This window comes from Schistocerca nitens, chromosome 8 (assembly GCF_023898315.1).
Source record: "Schistocerca nitens isolate TAMUIC-IGC-003100 chromosome 8, iqSchNite1.1, whole genome shotgun sequence".
Classification (NCBI taxonomy): Eukaryota; Metazoa; Arthropoda; class Insecta; order Orthoptera; family Acrididae; genus Schistocerca; species Schistocerca nitens.
In genome coordinates this window covers 383,752,899-383,779,997 of record NC_064621.1, presented here as the reverse complement: position 1 = coordinate 383,779,997, position 27,099 = coordinate 383,752,899, and the positions used below count along the sequence as shown (strand labels likewise).

General features: G+C 41.8%; 1 protein-coding gene across 1 annotated transcript in view; it reads right to left on the bottom strand.

Annotated features, from left to right (window-relative positions):
* Positions 1–4,139: 4,139 nt before the first annotated feature.
* Positions 4,140–27,099, bottom strand: part of LOC126198744 (uncharacterized) — a 73,867-nt gene continuing 50,907 nt past the window's right edge. Inside the window, exons 2-3 of the mRNA XM_049935294.1 lie at positions 14,414–14,643; positions 4,140–4,829 (exon numbers count right to left, since the gene is read on the bottom strand). Of these exons, the coding sequence (XP_049791251.1) occupies positions 4,665–4,829; positions 14,414–14,643 (395 nt within the window). The 3' untranslated portion in view covers positions 4,140–4,664. The remainder of the gene's footprint in view (positions 4,830–14,413; positions 14,644–27,099) is intronic.

Below are 27,099 nucleotides of genomic sequence, written 5' to 3'. Positions count from 1 at the left end.
GTGTCAACAGTTACAGAGGAGTGTTACTTCTGCTAGTGGCATACAAATTATTATAAAAAAAATCTCCTGGACAGAGTTGTAGAAACTTAAGACGAACACTTGGGAGACCATCAGGAAGGTTTTCAAAAGGGAAGATCCGGCACAGAACAGATATTTAGCTTAAAGTCAATAATTCGCCACAGTATGTTACCCAGCAAACCTATAATAGTACCATTTATGATTTTAAAAATGCATTTGATTTGATAGACAAAATCATTAAAGAATTTGGTGTTAAAGCAAAATTAGTAAACATAATGAGAAACTCTAACAAAGATGGTATCCAAAGTTAAATTTATGGGAGAACTATCCCAGCCATTTGAAAAACTGGTGTTAGACAAGGGGGTGGTTTATCACCTTTACTGTTTAACTACATTTTAAAAAAATGATGTAAGGATCTGGAATATGGAGCTAAAGAATCACAAAATTAAACCAATAATTCTTTGAAGGAAAATAGTGGAATTAACGTACACTGCCTGGCTTTTACATATGATTTTGTAATACTTTCAGAAAATGTGACAGATGCAGACATTTAAGTAAATCTTCTGGAAGAAATATCAAATAGAACTGGTCTCAAAATTTCAGCCAAAAAAGCAAAAACCATTCAAAAAAAAATATTGCACCAAAATTCATAGAAACACAAAATAGGTAAAATAGAATAAGTAAATTTAAATTTCTCAGAGAAAGTTGGACTGTTCATGAATGATTGATCATGTACGCAACAGATTGTCACATATACAACTAATTTTTTTCCGTCACTTACTAGCACCACCTATTGCTAGTGTACTGTTGTGAAATTGCATTTTGAAATAGTCTAATGACATTTACTAATTCACATTGTGACTGTTTAACTTCTGTGCATCTTCATATTCCCATGGCACTCTGACAGATCGATTGGATTTGGAGTGCCAGCCACATAAACTCGATGTCTTCAACTGATATTTCAGCTGTATATCATTCAGCCATCTTCCGAGTGATCTGACAGAATGGAGTTACAACACTCGTGTTCATCCTTTTGAAACCAAGTGTCATGCCAGTGCACATGTGAATACCGGAACAATAAGGGACATCCCGGTTGTGGATCAAGCATCCAACTATAGATTCAGCTTGTACATTTTCTCTGACACCAAACATGCAAGTGCTGCAGCTTCAGTCTGTTGACTCGCTAGAAAGGTGACTGAAACATCAGTTGAATATATAAAGTTCTTATGGCTGCACACTCTAAATCTAATGGCTTCATTAACTTCTATCTTTTCATGTATTGACATTGCCTCAGTCGTGGTAGAGGAACAAAACACCACCTTAGCTCAAATTTATGAGAGGACTGGTCCCAAGGACTGTTGACTCCTGATACTCCAGTACTTGAACAATGTAGCCTATAAGTCATATGCCTTGATGAGCATACTAGCCATTTCTTCTTTTTCTGCAGTAATGCTAAGTGCTTGATCCAAGATCTCGCTGAAACAATATTCTCTGTAGGAAGTATCAGGACATCTTGAATAATTATTTTGTATCAAAGAAAAATTCAGTCAATGAAACTAGAAAATTAAGAGACTGAACTGCTGCCAGGTACTTATCTTCAAGAAGTGAAATGTGTAGTACTGGCAATAAATGCATATAAAAGTGACACACTCGTCACTGAAGCATATACGAGGGCCGTTCAGAAAGTAACCTCCGGTTTATTTAAAAAAATACACCAAGTTAAATAAAAATATTTTAATATATACATCTTACAACTAAATCTTTGCACTATTTTTCTACATAGTCTCCATAGCGATTGAGGCACTTATCGTATCTCTTCACAAGCTTTGAAATTCCTTCTGCATAAAAATCACCCGCTTGTGCCTGGAGCCAGCCTGTGACCGCATCTTTGAGCTCTTCGTCGTCATCAAACCGCTGTGACCTGAGCCATTTCTTCAAATGCATGAAGAGGTGATAATCACTTGGCGCCAGGTCTGGGCTGTAAGGTGGATGGTTGATAACGTCCCACTTGAAGGACTCAAGAAGGGCCGTTGTTCTGCGAGCAGAGTGAGGACGGGCGTTATCGTGCAAAAAAACGATACCGGAAGTCAGCATACCACGGCGTTTGTTCTGTATAGCCCGTCGTAACTTTTTTATTGTTTCACAGTACACGTCTTGATTAATGGTCGTACCACATTCCACGAATTCAACCAACAACACCCCTTTGGCATCCCAAAACACCGTTGCCATCAGTTTTCTGGCAGAAAAATCTTGCGAGGCTTTTCTTGGTTTGGTAGGCGAATTTGAATGTGCCCACATCTTTGATTGTTCTTTTGTCTCAGGGTTCACGTACTTAATCCAGGTTTCGTCACCGGTCACGATTCTGTTTAACAATGGTTCTCCTTCGTCCTCATAACGTGACTGAAAGTCTAATGCAGAGGCCATTCTTTGAGTTTTGTGGTGGTCGGTAAGAATTTTGGGCACCCATCGTGCACAGAACTTACGGTAACCCAATCTTGCTGTCACTATCTCGTACAAGAGAGTCTTAGAAATCTGTGGAAAACCAGTAGACAACTCCGACATTGAGAAACGTCGATTTTCACGAACTTTTGCATCAACTGTCTGAACGAGTTCGTCAGTCACCAATGATGGTCTACCACTCCTCTCTTCATCATGAACGTTTTCTCGTCCACTTTTAAATAAACGTACCCATTCATGGACAACTCCTTCACTCATAACTCTTGGTCCGTACACGGCACAAAGCTCACGATGAATAGCTGCTGCAGAATATCCTTTGGCTGTAAAAAACCTTATGACAGCACGCACTTCACATTTGGCGGGGTTTTCTATTGCAGCACACATTTCAAACTGCCACAAAAACTAAACTAGCGCAGGTACGACGTTCACTCGACCACGGCTTGATGCCGACTGACCTGTTGAGTGCGTGAACGCACAGATGGCGTCGCTACTCCACCCACAACCCGCACTGTGACCAATCGGAGGTTACTTTCTGAACCACCCTCGTATTTAACTGTATGATCTTCTCCACTCGCACTTGACATTGTCTTCTACTTATAGTTCCATCTTGCCATATTAACCCTTGATCCATCCATCCCTGACATCACTCTATTTGTGTTTTTCCAGGTCAGCCATCCCTTATCATAACCATGTGGTAGAGTTTAAGATACTCTTTTCCAAACAGGGGGAAGGGAGACTCCAGGATGAAGGTGTCTCACATATAGAAGGGACGAGGGTAGTCCTAAAGAGAAAGCTCAGTGAGGATGACATAGCAGCAGCAGTGTGAGTCCTTGTTTCACCATCTGAGTCATTAGGTCATTCCAACACCATTGGTGGCACTACCTGCTGCCATCCACTTGATCTACATTTTTACCTGTTTGTTTTTCTCTCTCTCTTTCCATCTGTATCATCATACTCGTCTCTCTACCATTCTTTGAAACTATTTAATTATGTATAATTCTATTGCTTTCCTAAATTTTTTTATTCCCATTCCACTTCAGTAGTTATATTTTAATTTACACTGTCTTATTTTTTAAGTTTGTATGCAAAGATTGTATGTGTATCAGTTGTCAAACACCTCATTATTCATAATACATTGGCATTTCAGTTCTTAGCTGTTAGAATTTCCAAAATATTTTTATGGGTTGTAGGTCACTGTTTCACAAGGCCTTTCTGGGTATCCTGGAAAGTCACCTGCAATATTGTTTTACCTGACACAGTCTACAACCCAGAATTTTTTGTGTAGAAATTGTCACTGGCCGCAAAAGACTGTGAACTTAATTTTGAATTATTTTTCTACATCTCATGTGTATCTTGTTCCAGCATTTGGAGTGAATTTAGCTCTTCTCCAGCACTTTGCATCATGTATGAGTTTTGTTATTATATTAGTGAAAAAGAATGTGATACCTATGAATATTTCTTTTGGTAGGAAAGTATAAAGTTGTAAAACTGTATAAGTTCACTATGTCTTCAGATGTAGATGTGAAGTTTGACGGTGTCATGATGCTGTATTGTTCAGAAAGAGTTGCAGAAAGATGAAGTAGTACAATACTCAATTGTCAGGTTGCACCTAGGATGAAAATTGCACAATAATCCAATTTATATAAGGCAAGTTTTAATTATTCTTCATTTTGATTCTAGATGGTTCAGTTATTTATCCAAATACAGAAAATAAATAACAAATTAAGTAAATCATTTGAAACGCTCACAAGTTCTTAGCATGAAGTTGCCATATTCAGCTGTCTTTTTTTCTCAGAATTGTGCATCACTGGAATTATAAAGTGCATAGATGCTAACTCCTTCACCAGTTGAAACCTTAACTGTGAGTGAACGCTTTGGCTTGTATCGGTAGAATTCATGTAACATTATCGAATGCACTTTCAAGCATGGATACAGATTTGTCTTTGGTTCCTTGCAACATGCAGTAGCAAGCTGGTGGGTAGTGAGTTTAGGCAGTCTAAACCTTGCAGACTGTTGTTGTGAATATGTGCATAAGCATGAACAGCCTTTCTTGGTCACACTTGTCTTGATTTGGAACAGCAGTTTCTGAGTTGTATATTTGTTTATTAAAGGTAAATAATTTATTAAAAATATATGAATTTATATAAACGTGTATAAATTAAGGCATGTTCTTTCCTGCTGAAACTGAGTTATGCACTGGAAGGTGGAGAGGTAGGAACATCATTATATTGTGTTTTGCGCCATATCATCCAAGAGTGGCTGCTGCTCGAATTGGACATTCGCCGCCATGGTCTCCAGGATGATCTTGCAGAGGCTGGAGGAGCAGTGGGCTCTTGTGGATCTGCTGGAGGCACCTGAAAGAAAAGTGGAATTAACCAGCATTCTGTGAATTTTATTATTTATGAAACATGCAAGTTTATAAATGGTCATGTCTAGATTGGGAAAGAACTAAAAACAAGAGGTAGAGGGATTGTGGCAATTTTCACAAAGATACTACTATAGGAAAATAAAATCTACTCAGCTTTGGTAGTAGGGTAATACGTGACTCGACCGAGAATCAAGTTGTAAAGAAGTTATGAGTTGTAAAAGACAATTCATTGTTGAAACTTAGTAGCTCAGCAAGTGAAAAAGTTAAGGGATGGCAACACAGTTAGTGAGTATGCAATTTAACTTGAACTTCTTTCGACACAAAATTGAACTAATGATGTGCTGTGATTTTACGGATATGGCACAACAGTCCTAGAAGGTGTCTTAGAAATGTGAGGAATAGTCATAAAGTTATAATTATCACCTAAACATAAATAAATTGTGAATATGAAACTCTGTTGATGGTCTTAGTTCTTCTCTACAGGTACAGCCTTCAGTGTGACATATGTTCTCCAATGATGAATGACTTGGCAAAAAATATGGTTGCGCAAGTCAGCATTTTGGCTACTCAGAAATCATTCTACCATGAAAATCAATTCATGAATGCCTATGACACAATGATTTCTTCATCCAAGAAAAGAGGAAGAAGTCACTGGATGCCATGTGAGAAGGATAAGAGGAGAAAAAGGCGGGGAGGGGGGGGGGGGGGGGGGAATTCGATATCCTAAAGAAGGAGTGTGTGTAACTGTTATCATGTGCAGAATGAAGTGGGATGATTATGTGGAACAAAAAAAACCATTGAACAAATTCCTGTAATGCTTTGTCTTGACAGGTTACCAAAAGTCACTCTGTATTACCTTGCATGATGACAGCTATGTGTTTATTTTTCTAGGTAAAGCTGAATCTACATATTTCCTTTACTTGCTTTGTTCTTTCATCTCGGACTCACAGTGATACACCAAGCATCATATAAGGTTAATAAACAACTGAGGAAGTCATCTGGATTGGCTTGACACAGATTCAATATTTCCAGTGCCATCTCTGTTTGGAAGGGTTTTTGAGTGGGTGTCAGCAAGCAGTTGTGGAACCCAGTGAACAGCAACCTGTGTCATATTCAGTACATTGTGCGAGATGCCGAAAACTGATCCATGACTCATTTCCACTTTTTCCATTATCACCTTGATTGTAATAAAGTGATCTTCGAGCATCAGGGCCACCATTTCTGCTGTGATTACCAGTTTTTGACCAAGATATAGAGTACCATTTTATTCTTCATCTTCCAGACTCGTTTGAGCTCAATAAAAGTATATGCACCACCCAACCACTATGTCATATGATGATTCATTTCTGCTGTACACTTCCACCATCTCAGCATCAACTGCTGCAGTGTTGTCACCTTCAACTTCAAGATAAGAACTGTCCCACAATAATCCTCATTATCAACATGCTGTACTATTTTGTTTTGGCTACTCTACCAATGTGCTACAGCATGGGGATTTTAATGTGTAGCAAGACTGCAGATATATACATGCAAATAACCAAAATATTAATTATATACTTTATTTTTTTGAAGTGACAATCAAAACTTTATGACTACCCTCATGTGACACTAAAGGTAATGGTAACTCTTAAACTGTGACACTTTTAAAAGAAGCAAAATACAAATACAGGGGATCAATAAATCTCATTCATATGAGCACTAGCACTGCCACATGTTCTCAAAATAAACAATGACTGTGACTGTCACAATTCACCATAAATATGGTAAGGAAAGTTCTGACGAAAAGTAAATAATAGGAATAAAGGAGATAGATCAGAGTAAGCAGAGAAAAGAGACAGGGAGCAGGAGGGAGGGGTGGTGGTGGATGGCCTGAAGGGAGGCAGCAGGCGTGTGTGGGGGGGGGGGGGGAGGGGAAGGGAGGCAGCAAGTACAAGGGCAAGGAATGTGACACACAGCAGGCACCAGAGGTGGCAAGCTTGTGCAGTGCTTTATGATCATGATCATTGAACCTGGAAGACATCCTAACCATAATCCTTCCCACCTCTCCTAAGGTGGTATTCTGCTGCCAATCCAACCAAAACAACATCCTGGTCCATCCCTATGCCACTCCCAACTCAGTGCCACTGTGGTCGTATTCCTGTGGAAGTCACAGGTGTGAAACCTGTCTGATTCACCCTCCCAGCACACCCTACTCTAGTGCTGTCACATGTCTATCCTGCCCTGTTCTGTTCTATCAGAGGTAAGTACACCTGTGAAAGCAGCCAGCTGTCTACCAGAATGAATGGCCACTGCCAAATTGTGGCCAAGAGCAGAATTGACCACCTAGTGATGGAACATGCCGCTAAGCACAACGTGATCGAGTTCAATGTCTGCTTCACAGCCCTTGCATCTGGATCCTCCTCCCCCAACACCAACTTTTCTGAACTACATAGCTGGAAGTTATCCTTGCAGCACAACCTTTGTTCCGAAAATCCTCCTGCCCTCAATCTCCACTAATCCACTGCCCCCACAACCTCTATCCAACAGTCTCCACTTCCTCTATCCTGCACCACTCCCGGTCCACTTCTCCACATTACAGTCACCAAATTGCACTGCACAAGCTCAAATGTTCCAGGGCCCATGTATTTCGTTGCTATCACACAAATGTTTCTTCATAAGATATTTTCAATTCTAATTCTGAGAAGACAATTAAGATGGCTTGCAAGGGAGGCAGGCAATTGGCTAGTTAGTTAAAGAGGAAAAAATCTCATTTTTCAGGAATATCCTTGAGTTTCTCCAAATATCTTTACAGCAGTTGTTTGCTGTTGGTTGCAGGGAAGGAGCAAATAGGGATCATGACTGTCTGTGGCATTCATTACAGTTAAGTATTTGAGCTCTGGCTTTTTCAGTCCCTATCTAGAACTATTGTTCCTAAAATTCTTTTTAACCCATGGCGTACTAGATAGCAACATAAAACATTGTTTGAGAGTGACTTTTGGTTAGGAGTAGGGAAATTTTCCTATAATGGTACAGGTGGAAGGTGCAAGAGTCCACAGTAAGAAGAGTAGCAAAAATAATACACCAGTGAGCCAAAACGTTACCTGTGTAATAGTGTGTTGTTCCACTTTTTAGACACAGTACAACAGAGATTATGCTTGGCATGGACTCTACAAGTCCTTGACACAATTCCAAAAATATGTGGCACCAGATGTCTAAGCTCATGTCAAGCAATTCCTGCAAATTACGGGATGGTGGTTTACGGCCATGCAGCTGATGCCCGATGTGTCCCAGTGGGTACAGATCAGGCACATTTGCTGGCCAAGACATCAATGTGAGTTCACTATAGCACCTTTCAAATCACTGTAACACAATTCTGACCATGTGACATAGACAGTTATCATGCCGTAAGATGTCATTGGTACAGGGTGAGACTTCAAGCATGAAGTGATGCAAGTGGTCCGCAATACTGTTCAAGTAGTTCACAGCTGACATGATGTCTTCGATGAGCACCACAGATTCCATCTATGCGCAACTCAATGTACCCCATAGCATAATTCTACCATCACCGGCCTGCATCTGTGGCGCTGTGCACGTTTCACACAGCCACTCACCTGGATGATGGCATGTAAGGACCCAACCATTGACCTAGTGTAACAAGAAATGTGATTCATTTGACAGGTGACACATTTCTATTGATCTTCAGTGGAAACTCTGTGATCTTCTGCCCACTGCAGTCATAACTGATGATGTAGCTGGGTCAACACAGAAAATGCAAGGGTCATGTGACGTGGGGCTCCATCTTCCACAATGGCCTTTGAATGGTGTGCTCTGAAACACTTGCGCTTGCACCAACATTGTACTCTGTCATCAGATCTGCCACAAATCGTTGCCTATCATGGATTACACAGTGGGGGATCCTCTGACCTCTGTTTTGTGATGAGACATGATTTTTCAATGCCATATGACCTACTCGTTACTTCACCATTCTTCAACCACTTTCCATAGTTGCTGACAACAGTAGTAAGCCAACAGGTGGCCGACTTCACAATTTCAGAGATTCTCATTTCCAGCTGTAGCACCACAACAATGTGCCCTTTGCCAAAACTGCTTAAATCAGTGGATTTCCACATTTGCTACCCATATCTTCACTATAATGACTGCCCATTCGTCTCTTACATTCTTTCCTTACTACCTCACATGCCTGCAACACCACCAGGAGGCACTCAGCCTCGTGGTGGGCAATGGTCATAATGTTTTGGCTCATCAGTATAGCGCTTATTGTAACATAATGGGAGAGAGTGGAAGTGGAAAATAAACTTGTATTAACCATTGGTGTGGGGAAAAAAAGTGCTCAGGTAAGTCAGATACCTAAGTCTGGGGTTATGTAGCAGGTGTGAGTGGAGCATTTGTTCATAGTATGTTGGAAATAGAGACATGCAGCTTATGTAAAGGTTATGTTCAGGTATAGGGAAAAAAAGGAAAAGTATGTGGAGATGTCTGGAGCTGGAAAAGTAAACTGTAGGAGGGCAGGCAGGGAAGGTAGGAAATATTTGTTTCTGCAGGGCACAGAACAAGGTGCAGGAAACTGAATAAAATGGGTGCTTTTCATAGCTTTGAACTTTGGTTGGAATTGGTTGCAGAAAAAGATATACACACTTATTTCAGAGCAGAAAAACAGAAGTTTATGTAATCACTGTCTTATTTTAGTAATATTACCTATATTATTATTATTATTATTATTATTAAAAAAAAAGAGGTACAGATTCCCCAAGAACCATGGACCTTGCCATTGGTGGGGAGGCTTGCGTGCCTCAGCGATACAGATAACTGTACTGTAGGTGCAACCACAACGGAGGGGTATCTGTTGAGAGGCCAGACAAACATGTGGTCCCTGAAGAGGGTTTGCAAACTTTTCAGTAGCTGCAGGGGCAACAGCCTGGATTATTGACTGATCTGGCCTTGTAACATCAACCAAAACAGCCTTGCTGTGCTGGTATTGTGAATGGCTGAAAGCAAGGGGAAACTGCAGCTGTAGTGTTTCCCGAGGGCATGCAGCTTTACTGTATGGTTAAATGATGATGGTGTCCTCTTGGGTAAAATATTCTGGAGGTAAAATAATCCCCCATTTGGATCTCCAGGCGGGGCTACTCAGGAGGATGTTTATTATCAGGAGGAACAAAACTGGTGTTCTACAGATCGGAGTGTGGAATGTCAGATCCCATAATCAAGCACGTAGGTTAGAAAATATAAAAAGGGAAATGGATATAGTGGGAATTAGTGAAGTTCAGTGGCAGAGGAACAAGACTTCTGGTCAGGTCAATATGGGGTTATAAATACAAAATCAAATAATGGTAATGCAGGAGTGGATTTAATAATGAATAAAAAAAATAGGAATGTGGATAAGCTACTATGAGCAGCATAGTGAATGCATTATTGTACCCAAGATAGACACAAAGCCCACGCCTGCCACAGTAGTACAAGTTTATATGCCAACTAGCTCTGCAGATGATGAAATAGATTGAAGAAATCTATTATGTGATAAAAGAAATCATTCAGATAGTTAAGGGAGATGAAAATTTAGTAGTCAAGGGGGACTTGAATGTGATTGTAGGGGAAAAGGAAGGGAGTGAACGGAAGTAGGTGAATATGGACCGGGGGTAAGGAATGAAAGGCGAAGCCCCATAACTTAATCATAGCTAACAATTGGTTTAAGAATCATGAAAGAAGGTTGTATACATGGAAGAGACCTGGAGACATCGGAAGGTTTCAGATAGATTATATAATGGTAAGACAGAGATTTGGGAACCAGGTTTTAAATTGTAAAACATTTCCAGGGCAGATGTGGACTCTGACCACAATTTATTGGTTATGAGCTGTAGATTAAAACTGAAGACATTGCAAAATGTTAGGAATTTAAAGAAATGGGACCTGGATAAACTGAAAGAACCAGAGGTTGTAGAGATTTTCAGAGAGAGTATTATGGAATGATTGACAAGAACAGTGGAAAGAAATAAAGAAGAAGAAGAAGAATGGGTAGCTTTGAATGATGAAATAGTGAAGGCAGCAGAAGATCAAATAGGTAAAAAGACAAGGGCTAGTAGAAATCCTTGGGTAACAGAAGAGATATTGAATTTAATTGATGAAAGGAGAAAATATAAGAATGCAGTAAATGAAGCAGGTGAAAAGGAAAACAAAAACTAAAAAATGAGATTGACAGAAAGTGCAAAATGGCTAATCGGGATAGCTGGAGGACAAATGTGAGGATGTAGAAGCATGTATCACTAGGGGTAAGATAGATACTGCCTACAAGAAAATTAGAGAGACCTTTGAAAAAAGAAAACCACCTGCATGAATATCGAGAGCTGAGGTGGAAAACCCATTCCAAGCAAAGAAGAGAAAGCAGACAGGTGGAAGGAGTATATAGAGGGTCTGTACAAGGGTGATGTACTTGAGGGCAATATTATGGAAATGGAAGAGGACGTAGATGAAGATGAAATGGGAGATGTGACACTGCATGAATAATTTGACAGAGCACTAAAAGACCTAAGTCGAAACAAGGCCCTGGGAGTAGACAACATTCCATTAGAACTACTGATAGCCTTGGGAGAGCCAGCCATGACAAAACTCTTCCATATGGTGAGCAAGATATATGAGATAGGTGAAACACCCTCAGTCTTCAAGAACAATATAATAATACCAATCACAAAGAAAGCAGGTGCTGACAGACATGAAAATTATCAGTTTAATAAGTCACAGTTGCAAAGTACTAACATGAATTCCTTACGGACAAATGGAAAAACTGGTAAAAGCCAACCAACCTCAAGGAAGTTTGGATTCCGTAGAAATGTTGGAACAAACAAGGCAATACTGACCCTATGACTTATCGTACAAGATAGGTTAAGGAAACACAAACCTACATTTCTATCATTTGTAGACTTAGAGAAAGCTTTTGGCAGTGTTGACTGGAATACTCTCTTTCAAATTATGAAGGTGGCAGGGGTAAAATACAGGGCGCAAAAAGCTATTTACAGTTTGTACAGAAACCATATGGCAGTCATAAGAGTCAAGGGGTGTGAAAGGGAAGTAGTGATTGAGAAGGGAGTGAGACATGGTTGTAGCCTATCCCTGATATTCCATCTGTATATTGAGCAACCAGTGAAGGAAACAAAAGAAAATTTTGGAGTGGGAATTAAAATCCATGGAGAAGAAATAAAAACTTTGAGGTTTGCCAACGACATTGTAATTCTGTCAGAGACAGCAAAGCACCTGGAAGAGCAGCTGAACAGAATGGACAATGTCTTGAAAGGAGGATATAAGATGAAAATCAGCAAAAGCAAAATGAGGATAATTGAATGTAGTCAGATTAAATCAGGTGATGCTGAGGGTATTAGATTAGGAAATGTGATACTTAAAGTAGTAAACGAGTTTTTTTTTATTTGGGGAGCAAAATAACTGATGATGGTCACAGTAGAGAGGATATAAAATGTAGACTGGCTATGGCAAGGAAAGCGTTCCTGAGGAAGAGAAATTTGTTAACATTGAGTATAGATTTAAGCGTCAAGAAATCTTTTCTGAAAGAATTTGTATGGAGTGTAACCATGTATGGAAGTGAAAGATGGATGATAAACAGTTTAGACAAGAAGAGAATAGAAGCTTTTGAAATGTGGTGCTACAGAATAATGCTGAAAATTAGATGGGTAGATCATGTATCTAATGAGGATGTACTGAATAGAATTGGGGAGGAGAGGAATTTGTGGCACAACTTGGCAAGAAGACGTGATCGGTTGGCAGGACTCATTATCAGGCATCAAGGGATTTCCAATTTTGTACTGGAGGGAAGAGCGGAGGGTAACAATTGTAGATGAATACAGTAAGCAGATGAATACAGTAAGCAGATTCAGAATCATGTAGGTTGCAGTAGTTATTCAGAGATGAAGAGGCTTGCACAGGATAGAGCAGCAGGTAGAGCTGCATCAAACCCATCTGTGGACTGATGACTGCAACATCAACACAGATATTTTCAAATGAGGGAAGCTGCTGTAAGAAAAATTCCAGCTGCTTTTATTTGAACACACAAAAGAACACTTAACACACATATTAATCATTTTCTGCCAAGAAATGTGATAGTGCAGTTCAACAAACAAAATATCTACAAACATGAAATTGGAATAGCACAAGGAATTATTTTCAGATCTGACAATGATGCACCTAATTCTTAATTCTACTTATTCGCCATGAAATGAATTGGAAAATTAACTTTTGTTCATTGTTTTTATATTCCATTGATAATTCTTGCCATATCTGGCTATGGTGTTGAGCATACCAACTAGATATATGTTGATTATTTAGATGATGGATTTTATGTTACCACCTCTATGAGTCCTGCATCCTAAACTACTGTGCCACTTCAGTCAGTATTTCTTACTACACTGTAATTCTGCCAACAATATCAGCAGATGAGAGCTTGAAACTCATCAAGCATATAAATAAATTTAATTCTCAGTCTTCTATAACAACTAATAGTGTATTCTCAATTGAGGTAAAACATTTGCAATTTCTATATCCATTTTGTATACTTGAAACATTTCTGTTAGCTCCATGCTCATGTTGGTCAGAGATGTTTTTTAATTATCATGATGTTTGTGACATCTCTTATCGTACAAAATCATACGTGAGAAATACGACACAAAGACCAGAACCTATGATGTCATAGCTGTATATAATTGGGTGTGGCTTGATGTGGTACAGTAATATTTATGTATTAATGACAAATCAAATCATTAAAAAAATGTTGTTAGCCTTTTAGAAAGCTGGTGCTTGTGGAGTTTATATGTTTCAGAGACTCCTGAGCATGTGAGAGGTGGCAGCGAGGAACTAATAGAGCGGTTAACAAGTACACTGAACACTGTGCATCATACTGTGGTTTCAGGCTTCTGGAGACCTGTGTCCAAAAGGTCTTCAAAGAACTATTTAATAATGTTGTTTTGAGATGTTCTGTTCCATGAATAAAATATTTGGAATTGTAAAATGACTAATGGTACAAATTTAAAAGACCGCTAGTCAGTCACTGGGTACACTTCAGGCTGACAAAATTGTTAAGAAGCTGGTGTTCAATTATATGGTGCATTATTTTTTGAGTTGAATGTATTCTGAACACCAGATTAATTCTGTAAGTATTTGATCTGCCAGATTATAGTGTTTTAGTGCTCAAAGTACGGTTGCAGTATTACGAGAGATACGTTGAAAAAAAAGTTGCAAAATTAATTTTTCGTTTATTTACATGTAGATGTCTGCGGTTGTGGTACACATCAAAACTTCTACACCACAATGTATTTTGTGAGGTGATAATTAAAACTTTTAGACTACTTTTCATAATACTGACGAAATTTAGAAGTGGAAGGTAATATTCGCTAAAAGGGAACAGACAGACATCAGCTTACATTACCTTGAAATGCTTTATCCATGAACAGCATCCATGCCTTTTAAATTTTAACTAATTTAGACCTATGAATATTTGTAATTACAGTAGTTGTATTTGTCATACTACAGCTGTTTATTGCACAGAACAGTTGTGAACAGGTGGTGTCTTACCGTAGTTACTTCCTGTGGCCCGCTCCTCTGCCGGACAATGACAGTTTGCCTTTGTCGCCGCCAGAGCAATGCAATGACAACACCAGTAACAACAAGAAGGGGAATAAATACTCCAAGCAGAACTGCTGCCTTTCCATCAGCAAGGTACACTGTGATTAATATTATTGTGACAACCACAATGAGTAAGACAGAGAGTGAAAGGCTCCAGAAGTGCAGGCCATAGCTCCGTTCTGAAAACGACAAAGATTTTCACTTTATGCCAAAACGTGTTTTGCAACTATTTACTGAACGTATCATATAGCTCACCAAAATACCTTTCTGATTGACATATTAGTTATTCAACTGACATCTACAAGTTATCATTATACCACAATTATTAGTGCAGTGTTCAGGCTTTTATTTGCTGTGTATCTACCTGTATATTTATGAGCACATATACATGGTATCTGGTAACACTGCTCCTCCATGTTTAGTTATCAATCAGCAAATTATTTTAATTAAACCACAGTCATTTAGAAGATGCACTACAAATCAAGTTATATATTTTGCTTTTGTGAAAAACACTCATGTACTGACATCAATTCTGCCAAATTCTTCCCTTTTCTTTATTGTAGGTCTTGCTTTCTACAGGTGGGTGAGATTAACAAAGAGGTTGACACATGACCAATTACAGAATGGAAGGGGGGAATGGTGTCAGTTTTCTATTATGTATGTGTGTGTGTGTGTGTGTGTGTGTGTGTGTGTGTGTGTGTGTGTGTGTGTGTGTGCGTGCGCGCGCGCGCAGTATGGCTGTGGGCAGCAACAGTTTTGTGGTTCTGTTCTGAATTTTTCATACAGATCTTTTTAACATTCAGTATTGAGTTCACTTTTCAGGATAGTAACAGCTTTATCTCTTCTCTGTGAACTTTCATTGCTATGCTCCGACACTGTGTTACACATTATAAACACACTACAGAATGTAACAAAATAAACACTCTAAATTAATTCAAAAAGTTGCAACTGACTGTGATAACTAGCAGCTGAGGGAGCAGAGTGATATGATAAAAATAACATGACAGAACGTGTCACCAAACTCATTCTCTGAGTGGTTGTTGCTGTAAAATTTGTAGTATTGACATCCAGATGTTAGTCACTATTACTTTGACGTTGTTATAATCTACTCAATCCTCCCCATACTTCTACCCTCGTCACTAGTCCCAAAAAGAAATTTCATAAAATCCCTGTTATCAATTAGTCATGGCACATATTTCTTCTGCATACTAGTCACATTGGATGCTTTTCAGATTCTCTCTTTTCAGGTTTACTGCAAAGTTTAATTTTGATCAACTTTCTCTTCCATAAAACCACTTATCACTTAATGAAGCTATTGTTGAGATATACCTTTGTTGCTCAGGAGCTGTAGGAAATAGGGTACTATCTCCAAGAGTTGCATCTTATACCAACTTTATCTCCAACCACTTAACAAATGTTATTTACTAGCTGAACAAGGGGGCAAAATGTCTAAGATCCTAGACTCACATTTAAGAGGGGCATGGCTTAAATCCTTATCCAGTCATTCAGATTTGAGTTTTCTGTAATTTCTCTACATCACTAAATCTGAATATAAGAATGGTTGCTTTGAAAAGGAGTGCCCCATTTCCTGCCATAACATTACCCAATTTTGTGCTCTATATCTAAATACTCCATAGTGAAACAGTATGTGAAATCCTGATATTCCTTACTTACTTTCATTGTGAGCTGCCAAAGAATCATTCCTATTTAATTTAATCTCTCATTCTCCCCCACATCTCACCAGAACACTTATCGTTTAACCTGTGTTGCATAACAACTTATATTCTTGCCTTCGGCCATCCTGATGATATCCCGGAGCCCATGACTCACCACTCTTTGAATTGGTACCAGGAGTCTTTTTCATGGGGGCTTCATCCTTCAAATTGGTGAGGAACTCCAGGCCAATCTGGACTGGCAGGGCATTCTTTCTGTTCAACATGTTCAGAAAGTCCATAAGCACAATCCCATTGATAGCAGTGCCTTTATTCTGGCATTTGAGGGGGGTATTCTCCCAGATGAGGTCAAGATTGTGTGTTTTTTGTGTTATGTGAAGCCATATATCCTGCCACCCATGAGGTGTCTTTGGTGTTTACATTTCAGGCACATATCTTTCCTCTGTACAGCAGTATGCAGTGAATGAGGGAAGCTCCTGGCGTTCCACCATCCATGTGTGTTAATTGTCATGTCCACCACTTTCCATGCTCATTGGATTGATTAGAAAGAAAGGAAGATATAGGAGTCATTTATCCCACAATGAGACATGCCAGAAATATGACCGTCTTCCCCCTGTGTCTATAGCATCTAATTTTGTCTCTCTTATGCCCTTTCTGTTTCCTCCCTCCTCCTTGCCCCAGTTTCACCACACTCTCCTCTCCCCTTTCCCTGTAGCTCCTCTTATGCCCTTTCTGTTTCCTCCCTCCTCCTTGCCCCAGTTTCACCACACTCTCCTCTCCCCTTTCCCTGTAGCTCCCAAACTCTCTCCGCTCTGAGTGTTGTTCCCCCTTCCCGGCCGGACAAGTGTCTGCCTTCTTCAGCATATGTTGGTGCCCCCTCCTGGGATCCCATACCCCAGCATCTCTTAGACTGGAGGCCTGCTGCCACAAGTCAGCTGTCATACCCACAGTCTGTGTGCCTCTAAGTTGCCAATTCTCTCTCTGAGCCAGATCTCACTGAAGCCTGCTCTCTCCCAGCCCTGCCCTCCTCAACCTACAAAAGAGAAGAAGAAGAAACGTAAGTCCCAGGACAAGTCCCCTCCAGTTGCCTCAGAGCTGCTAACTCTCCCTTCACAACCTGAGTCAGACCTCTTGTTTAAGGATGTCACACCATCCTTGTTGGTAACGGATAGTAGCCTGGTGGTTTGATGGATTTCAGCCAATTTGTCTCCCATCTGAATCTCCATTCTGCACTTATTCAATGGAATTGTAACAGATACTACCATCACCTTCTGGAGTTGCAATCCCTTATTTCCTTTTTACCCCATAGCCTGTCTCATTCTCCAGGAATATCATTTTACTGGTGCTAACTCACCAACTCTTCATGGGTTCCATGCTTTCTGCTGGAACTGGTGGCATCTGCACGTTGGCCAGTGTGGAATTATTAGTACATGGGTCCCCCCTTCATACCATAGTGGAAGCAGCTGTTGTGTGCATCCACTTGGACTCTGCAGTCATGATTTGCAATCTTTATGTCCCTCCGCTGCCCTAACTTCCCTCCTTCAGCAACTATGCTCTCCCTTCCTCCTTCTTGGGGATTTTAATGCCCATCCCCCCTTGTGAAGAAGTGCTCTTCTGTCTAGTGGGAGTCTCTTCATAGACCAGTTTCTTGCAGACCACAACCAGTGCCGTCTTAATGATGATTCCCCTACCCATTTCAGTGCTGCTTATGGCACTTTATTTGCCATAGATCTTTTGCTCACTTCCCTTCCTCTTCACCCTTCATTAAACTGGTTACCACACAATGATCTCTTTGATAGTGACCGCTTTCCATTGGTTTTCTTATTCCCCTCCCATTTCCTGAGGCCAGTTTAACTCGTTGTGCTTTCCATCATGCTGAATGGCCTCTATATACTGCCCAGGTCATGTTTCCCCCTTCTTTGGCAGGTTGTATTGATGAAGTCATCCATGACATGTCTGATACAATTATATCAGTATTTCCATCCCCTAACTGAAAGGCCCCTTTCACCACCAGCCAGTCCCATGGTGACGCACATCCACTGCTATCACCATCTGGGATTTCCATCAGGCCTTGCAATGCCTTAAGCAGCACCCACCCTCCATCGGTCTTATTACTTTTAAACATCTTCACAGCAAAGCCTATTACTTAATCAAACAGAGCAAGTGGCTGTGTTGGAAATGCTTTGTCTCCTAACTAGGTTCTTCTGTCTCTTCATCACAGGTGTGGGCTATGTTTCACACCTTCCAAGACTGCCAATGGCAGTCTTCCATCCCTGGCTTTGCCCTTCTGTGTAGCCTTTGTACAGATCCATCAGTTCTCTTGGAACTCCTTGCAACCTATTTTGAGATGCATTGGCGTCAACCTCCTATCCAGCTGTCTCCCTCCTCTGGAAATAGTGGGCTGAAGCTTCCCACTTACTTTTCACCCCTTGTCATATGGAATTGTGCAATGACCCTTTTGCTACATAGGAACTTCTTCTGGCGGTTTCCTCTTCCCATGATTCTGCTCCTGGCCCTGATTCTGTACATAATCAATTGCTTCAACACCTCAAACCACCAGAACAACAATATCTCCTCCAGATTTTTAACAATATTTGGCTCTTCCTCTCAATGGAGGGATAGTATTGTGGTTCCTGTCCTTAAGCCCAGTAAAGATCTATCACCCCTTGATAGTTACCGGCCAATCAGTCTTACCAATGTCCCCTGCAAATTGTTTGAAAGCATGGTAGCTCAACAGCTCAGATGCGTCCTTGAATCTTGGGACCTTTTGTATTCCTCACCAGCGTGTCTTTCGGGGGGGGGGGGGCAGTCTCCAATCAGTCATCTGCTTTGATTGGTTACCACATACCACATTTCGGCAGGCCTTTTCTCAATGGCACCAACTTGTCGCAGTGGCTTCTGTAGCACCATTGGTCATCCCTGCTGTGTATGTGGATGGTTTGTCCCCACGCAGTGGCCTCTTTGGAGCGACAGCTCCAGCGTGCCATTCTACATGCTTTCTGCATAGATGCTAACACCTGTTAGTTGTTCCCCAGTTATGTTTCTTGGGTCTCCTTTTGATAACAAGCTTGCTTGATTGCCCCATATCTGCCTTCTGAAGATTGGATCTCCCTGTAAACTCAATGCACGGATCCCCATCTTTATCAGTCCTTAGTTCTGCCCTATCTGGACTATGGTTGTCAAGCTTATGGCTCAACTGCCCTTTCCACACTGCATCTCTTGGACCAGTGCCTTCACATTAGTCCTGTTGATTGTCTTCTGGTTGTTGCTGGGATCCAACACCCCCCCCCCTACCCCCCCCCCCCCCCTTTCGGTTTAGCGATCCCAGCTCCTGGTTTCCTATGCGGTCATTATCTGCTCTTTTCCTACTCATCCTTCATATTCTGCTTCGGGACATCACCTGCATGCTGCCCATCCTCAGATGGGTATACCAGTTGGGCTCTGCCTTGCTTCTCTTCACTATGATTTCTATTTTCCCTCTTTGTCTTGTTCCCCACATCTCTCCCAAGCACTCCCTATTGGTTATTTCTTCTGCCCCTAATTCAGATGGAATCTCTTCTGGATACAAAAGCCTCAATTACTCTTGTGGTGTTCCATTGTTATTCTGGTCACTCTTATGGGAGTCTTGGGATGTTATTGTTTTTTTACACCAGTGACTCTAAATCTGCCTATCAAGTGGGATATCCCTTCATGTCCTCTGTCAGCACAGAATACCATCTTTTACTTGCTACATATGGCATGTTTACTGCTGAACTGATGGCCATCTCTCAGGCCCTCTGATTTATTAAACAGTCCTCCCCTCCCCAATTTTGTTATGTACAGACTTGATAAATGGCCTTCAGGCTATCTTCTGGTGCTTTTCCCACCTCCCCTAAGTCCCTGCCATCCATGACCTTCTTGCTGATCTTGACCATGCTGCATGTTGGTTTACCTCCTTTAGATTCCCGGCCACGTGGGTATCTTGGGTAATGAGCTTGCTGATCATCTGGCTTTGGGGGCAGACACCTATACTCCATCCTCCATGACTCTTCCGGGTGCAGATTTGCAGCTTCACATCAGATTTCTTTTCGCTCAGTTGTGGGCCAACTCTTAGGGGACCAACCCCCTGTCTAATAAACTTCATGCAATCAAGGTACCACATGGTGTTATTCCCTCCTTGTGTACTGGCGGGAATCTTCCATCCTGTCTTCCTATTGGCCATACCAGGTTGACCCATGGTTTTTACTCCATAAGGAGCTGCTTCACCCTGTATACATATCAGCATTAAGTTTATGTTCACTGTATTTTGAACACTGCACAGGCTTTCATTCTGTACCTTGTAACTCTTTGGTTTTATTTATATACATAACACAAACCTTTAGATTAACTGGTATACCGGTGCACTGCAGCCTGCCATAAGGCTGAGTTATAAGCCGCTTGTATCAAAATGAAATTGAATTGTCCTAGGAAACCAATGAAAGGAATGTTTAGCTGAACTATAATGCAATAGGAAATAAGAAATAATGCGAAAAGAACATAATACTGATTATCTTTAATTACAGAACAGTACTATAATATTACAAAATTAGGACATGTGTAGTAAGGGCACACGTGGGCCCTATAATGTATGCCGGAGGTGTCTGTGCGATGTGGCACAGACTAGCCTACAGGTACCTGTGGCTATGATGGGTACTTGTTTGAGACTGTTACACACACATCCCAAGAGCATGCCTTATTAAGGGGGTGTACAGTTCGTTATCACTCTTTCCATCACATTGGCCTCAATGTTCCTGATGTCTGTAATTCTATCAGTGGTGAAAAGTGTTCAGACTCATCTGACATCTTTGAAACTACTTTTTTATGTTTCTCATTTTATGAAGTATTATTTGTTCCTGGTGTTTGTGAACAGTAAAGCAGTTTGAGTTTCTCTCAACTTTAGTCTTCATTCAAGATCAAATTGCACCTGAGTGAGGTCGTAGCTTATGGTCTAGCAGTCACCATTGCTGCTCCTAGGTTGCAAAGTCCTGGACTCGGTTCCTGGCTGGGTTTGAGATTTTCTTTGATTGGGGACAAGATGTTTGTGTTGTCCTAATCATGTCACCTCATTTTCATCACAAAGATGCACAATAGAAATACTTGCACCAGGTGGCTGAACAATCGCAGATGGGGTCTCCCAGCCAATAATGCTGTACAATCAGTTCATTTTTACCTGAGTGAGAAGTTTCTGGCCTTCAGTTTCCTACCTCAGATTATTTTGTTTGGGTATCCCTATCATATCTCTCTTTTTATTTGAATAGTTTAGTGACAACTTTCCTTTCTTTCAATACTACTACTACTCCTGCTGCTGCTGCTGCTGCTACAACTGCTTCTGTAGCATTTGCAAAATTCTAGCAATCAGTTTCTGTTTATTCTCATTCTGCAACTATTCATTTTGTTTGATTTAGGCTGTTTATCTTCAGGTCTACCAAATCTAAAATAATTGAGATCTTGTAAAAAGTCCAGCTAGTTGTTTTTTCCTTTCTTAGTGTAAAACAATACTAGCCACTTCTCTGTCCAAACTGCAGTGCTCTGCTCGAAACTCACTGCTCATGAACAATTACTAAGATGAAATTCGCTCACATTCTACTGCAGAGTGAAATTTCATTCTGGAAATTACTAAGATGTTCATGTATGGGTGTGGGAAAAAGAAATGGAATACATATTTTTTACAGTTGTTGCAAATGAAGTATTGCCATCTGATGTTTCTAGTGTTATCGACACATTTTATCCAAGTCATAACAATATTCAACGGGAGAAGAGTAAATTGCTACTCATCATAAACATGACATGTTTTGTTGTAGGCAGGTGCAACAAAAGGACAGTTACACATTACTTTTGGCCAAAGCCTCCTTGAGAAAAGGAAACACACACACACACACACACACACAAAGAAAGCAAGCACGCCACACGCACATGGGACCATCATCTCTGGCAGCACAGACCAGAATACTGGAGATGCAGGTCATGTGTGCATGATGTGTCCTTGCTTATGTGAATGGAAGTATGTGAGTTTCCTTTTATGAAGGAGGTTTTGGACGAAAGCTAAACATGTAAAATTCATTTGTTGTGCCTGTCTGCAACTTAATGTGTCATCTTTACAGTGAGTAACAATCTGTTGTTTTTCCTTTTATTGTTGATATTCTAACCTGGTGCTTCCACTGTTTGGCAAAAATGATGTGTGGGTGTAATTACTTGTGGACTACCTTGCTGTGGACTTTGAGTACCCTGTATTGTTTGTAATTGAGGCCACAGTTATGTAATTGCGCTATGGAACGTCTAATAGTGTCGTATATCCCCATTCCTTAACCTACCAGTTCTGTCTGAGACATTTGTACAAACTTTTCAAATTATTAATGTAAGTTTGTTCTGTTTCAAGGTATAATACAACATTCATTCATTCTCACATGATGCCCTGTAAATTCTGTTCCTGACCACTACTATTCTCCTATCTTCATGGGCTGTTTACAACCCCCTTCCTTAGTTTTCGCATGACCTTCATGGAGGGCAGATGTGATGTCAGTGTACTCTCAAGATCAATGCACTTGATTGCTTCTCATTTAGGGAGGGATGTATTTTTGGTTCCTTTTCATTAGAGTTGTTATTGTAACAGTGTGGATTTTCTGAATATTTGTGAAAATATATAGTGTACTGGCTTTCAGGCACATTGCATCTGAATACATAACTATTCTGGTGTTATCTCATTTACACTCCAGATTCTCCACACATATGGCTCAGAATTATTGTGATTTGTCTAACACACATCTTCTCAAAGATATACAAGATTTGCTGGTGTGCTATGATGAGGAAGACCCCATGCTATATGAGGATCTTGGTGATGAGAGTTACATTGATAAGGTGGAAGAATGTGAAGGCAATTCTGTAACTGACCAAGATGGTGAGGATACTGCTAAAGACGAAGAAGGAAGAGGTAATGAAACAAGAAACTTTTTTCTGGGAAGAGATAAAAAGACGATGTGAGCCAAAAAGCCATCTGGGAAAAGACATTACATGGGACCTTACAACACTATCACTCACCTTTCCTTGAGTCATAGGAAGCACTAAGAACACTAAAAGTGCAGCTGAGTGTTGGAATAATTTACTCACTGGCAATATCCTTCAAACAACTGTCAAATACATAAATCAGTACACAGAATCTATCAAGGATCATTTCTCCAGAGATAAAAGGCATCAGTTCTACATTTGCAATTGAACTAAGCTTTTATTGGCTTGTTGTACCTAGCAGGTGCACACAGAGGGATTTGTCAAAGTCTGGAGGAACTTTGGAGGACTGAAAGAGACAGCACTGAAAAATTCAGTCTCACGATGAACCTCAAATGGTTTAAGGGCCTGATACATCGCCTTTGTTTTGACGACTGTACTACCAGAGCCCAACAGAAAATTTGACCAGCTAACTCCTGTTTGTGAAGTTTTTGAAAACTTCGCGGAAAATTGTCAAATGCACTATTGCGCTGAGGACAACATCACAATAGACAAGATGTTTCCAGGTTTTTGTAGACATGTTTTTTGGCAGTACATACCCTCAAAACCAAATAAATATGGAATAAAATATTTTGCTCTTGTTCATGCTAAAATGGTATACACAGTCAACATGGAAATCTGTGTTGGACTACAGCTTATGGGTCCTTTCTGTGTCAGCAATAAACCATGAGAACTTGTCAAGAGAATGGCTAAGCCTGTATTTGGATCTGGTCGCAATATCACTGCTGATAACTGGTTTTCTGATTATGGCCCCATCGACTGTTTGACGACAAAAAAACTGTCGTACATAGGAACTGTCGGAAAAAATAAAAGACAACTACCATTAGATTTTGTTAATATAAAAGGGAAGAAGCAATACAGCAGAACATTTTGCTCTAATAATAGGAAGGTTTTGGTTTTCTTTATATCGTGCAAGGACGAACATGAGATTATAGTATCTTCACTTTTTCATGACAATGCCATTGATCCCAAATCTACGGAGAAAAATAAACCAGAGGTAGGCATTTTCTACAATTCAACAAAAGGTGGCATTAATACTACAGATAAAATGTGTGCTACTTACAGCAAGCCAAAACACAAAGCACTTGCGAGTGATCATTTTTTCACAATGTTGAACATGGGTGTTATCAACTCCCAGGTTATTTATCTTGTAAATCAACTGGAGAAACTGCGTAGGAGAGTGTACCTAAAATCACTGGCACATCAACTTGTTCTTGGAGAGTTCACAGAAGTACTATGAAGAAGATTTATCCCCACAGAAGGCAGAGATATCACCACCTCTCCCACATCCCAAAAAATGACGATGCACCACCTGCAGTACAGAAATGAGTCACAGAAGGATGTCAGACTATAAGTATAAAAGCTACCACAATGTGATCTGTTTATCCCATGCAAATATGGCCTGAAACTTTGCTTCTCTCTGCGCCAGTGTGTTTCTTCTGGTAATTCTGAGTGAGTGTAAAAGACACCAGCACCAAACTAGTGACTTAAAATTGGACTTCTTTGCAGCGAGGGCGCCACTGCTAAGCCATGTGCAGGCAGCGGCCAATAGCCGCTCCCTACAGTTTCGTATACAGGGACCCGCTCTGCCCTAGTCCAGCCAGTCTGGTACTCGCTCTGGATTTCGTTTCTATCTCGTCGGTACTGCGTTCTGGTCGTTGCTCGTTGTTGACATTTGCCTGGATTTTGGGGCTACGGTCAACGCTCAGTCTTTGGTCGAAACTTATCCCGTTCCTCGCCAGGAAGACCTTCTCGCTAAACTGGCAGGTGGCGAGTACTTTTCTAAGATTAATCTGGCAGAAGCCTATCACCAATTTCTGTTGGATGAGGAATCGCAGGCCATCGTCGTCATCAACACACCTTTCGGTCTCTATAAATACAAGCATCTTCCGTTTGGCATTTCCTCTGCCCCTGCGATTTTCCAGCGGTATCTCGAGCAACTCACGCAACCAATACCGGCCTGTGTCAATTACCTCGATGATATCTTAGTCACGGGGCGTACGCGCCAGGAACATCTGGGCAACCTCAGTACCTTATTTCATGCCCTGCAGGCTGCGGGTTTACGTTGTCGACTGGAGAAGTGCAGTTTTTTTCAACTGGAGGTGTAGTACTTAGGACATTGGCTCAGTAAAGATGGCATTCGCCCTTCAGACCGCAGTGTCGCAGCCATCGATGCCCTTCCCCGTCCACAAAACTTATCCGAACTCCAGGTATTTTTGGGGAAAGTCAATTATTACTTAAAGTTCTTACCCCAAGCCGCCCACGTCGCGCATCCCCTAAATCGCCTGCGTCGCAAAGGGGTACCTTACACGTGGACTTCTGCCTGCGATCAGGCTTTCACCCACTTGAAGACGATGCTGAAATCTGCCCCTTGCCTGACGCCTTTCTCTCCAGATCGTCCCTTGGTGGTGGCGGCTGATGCCTCAGCGTATGGGATTGGGGCAGTCCTGGCACACAGGAATGAGGATGGGTCGGAACAACCTGTGGCATATGCATCCAAGACGTTAACCCCTGCGCAAAGGAATTACTCTCAGATCGAAAAGGAGGCTCTTGCCATTATTTTTGCAGTTCAGAAATTTCACACTTTCGGTGATGGAGGACGTCCTCCTGTTGTCCACGGACTCGGACGCCCATCGGGTGATCATCCCTCCAGACTTACGCCACCGCGTCCTGCACTTATTACACCGCGGGCACTGGGGGATGTCTCGCATGAAGGCGTTGGCTCGACGACATGTCTATTGGCCAGGGATCAATGGAGATATTGAGCACCTGGTCCGTGGTTGCACAGTGTGTGCGCATAATCAGGCTAGTCCTCCACAATCTTTCGCGCCCTGGCCAACACCCAGCCAACCCTGGGACAGGATCCATCTCGATTTTGCAGGCCCCTTCTTAGGCTCCATGTAGCTCCTCATCATTGATGCCTATTCCCAATACCCATATGTGGTTCGCATGGCATCCACCACCACTGACGCCACCCTCACCGCCTTGGCCCAGGTGTTGGCCATTGAAGGCCTTCCTCAGACGTTAGTCACAGATAACTGGCCCCAATTCACGGCGTCCTCGTTCCAGACCTTCTGCTCCGCTAACGGTATCAAACACATTCGCTCTCCCCCCTTCCATCCTTCATCCAATGGCGTGGCGGAACGCCTGGTCCGCACTTTCAAACAGCAGCTGATGAAATCAGTGGAGCCGTCGCCCACCACCTCGGCCCTCACCTTGTTTCTAAGCACCTACCGCTCTACACCGGTGGCCAGTCATAGTCCTGCCGAACTCCTTCACGGGCGACAACCTCGGACACTCCTCCACCTTCTGACACCATCCCCTTCTGGGCCCCGCTCTCGCTCCTCCCGGCACTACGCCCTGGGCATGGCCGTGTGGGCCCGCTCCTATGGCAGCACACCTGCATGGACGCCCGCTACGGTGACAGTGGCTCATGGGCGGCGAGTGACGACTGTACAGACACACAGAGGGCTCGAGTGTCGCCACCATAACCAACTCCGCCCTCGGGCCCCTGCCTTGATTCCTTCCCCACCGCCTTCTGCCGGCTGCGGTGGTCTCGCCGTTCTAGGCGCTCAGACCGGAACCGCGCGACTGCTACGGTCACAGGTTCGAATCCTGCCTCGGGCATGGATGTGTGTCATGTCCTTAGGTTAGTTAGGTTTAAGTAGTTCTAAGTTCTAGGGGACTGATGACCACAGATGTTAAGTCCCATAGTGCTCAGAGCCATTTGAACCGCCTTCCCTGCTTCCTGGTGCAGACACGTCCCTCGAGGTGGAGCCCTTCCCTTCAACCTCCATCTCCTCGCCGGCTCTGCAGGCACCCCTTCCGCCTCGCCGGGGTATAGAGACGCCCACTGACCCCCTGCCCTCTGGTGACACCTTGATGGATGCCGCAGACAGTCTGCCCTCCCCTCCCCCAGTGGTTCCTCCGGACGTCTCACAACCT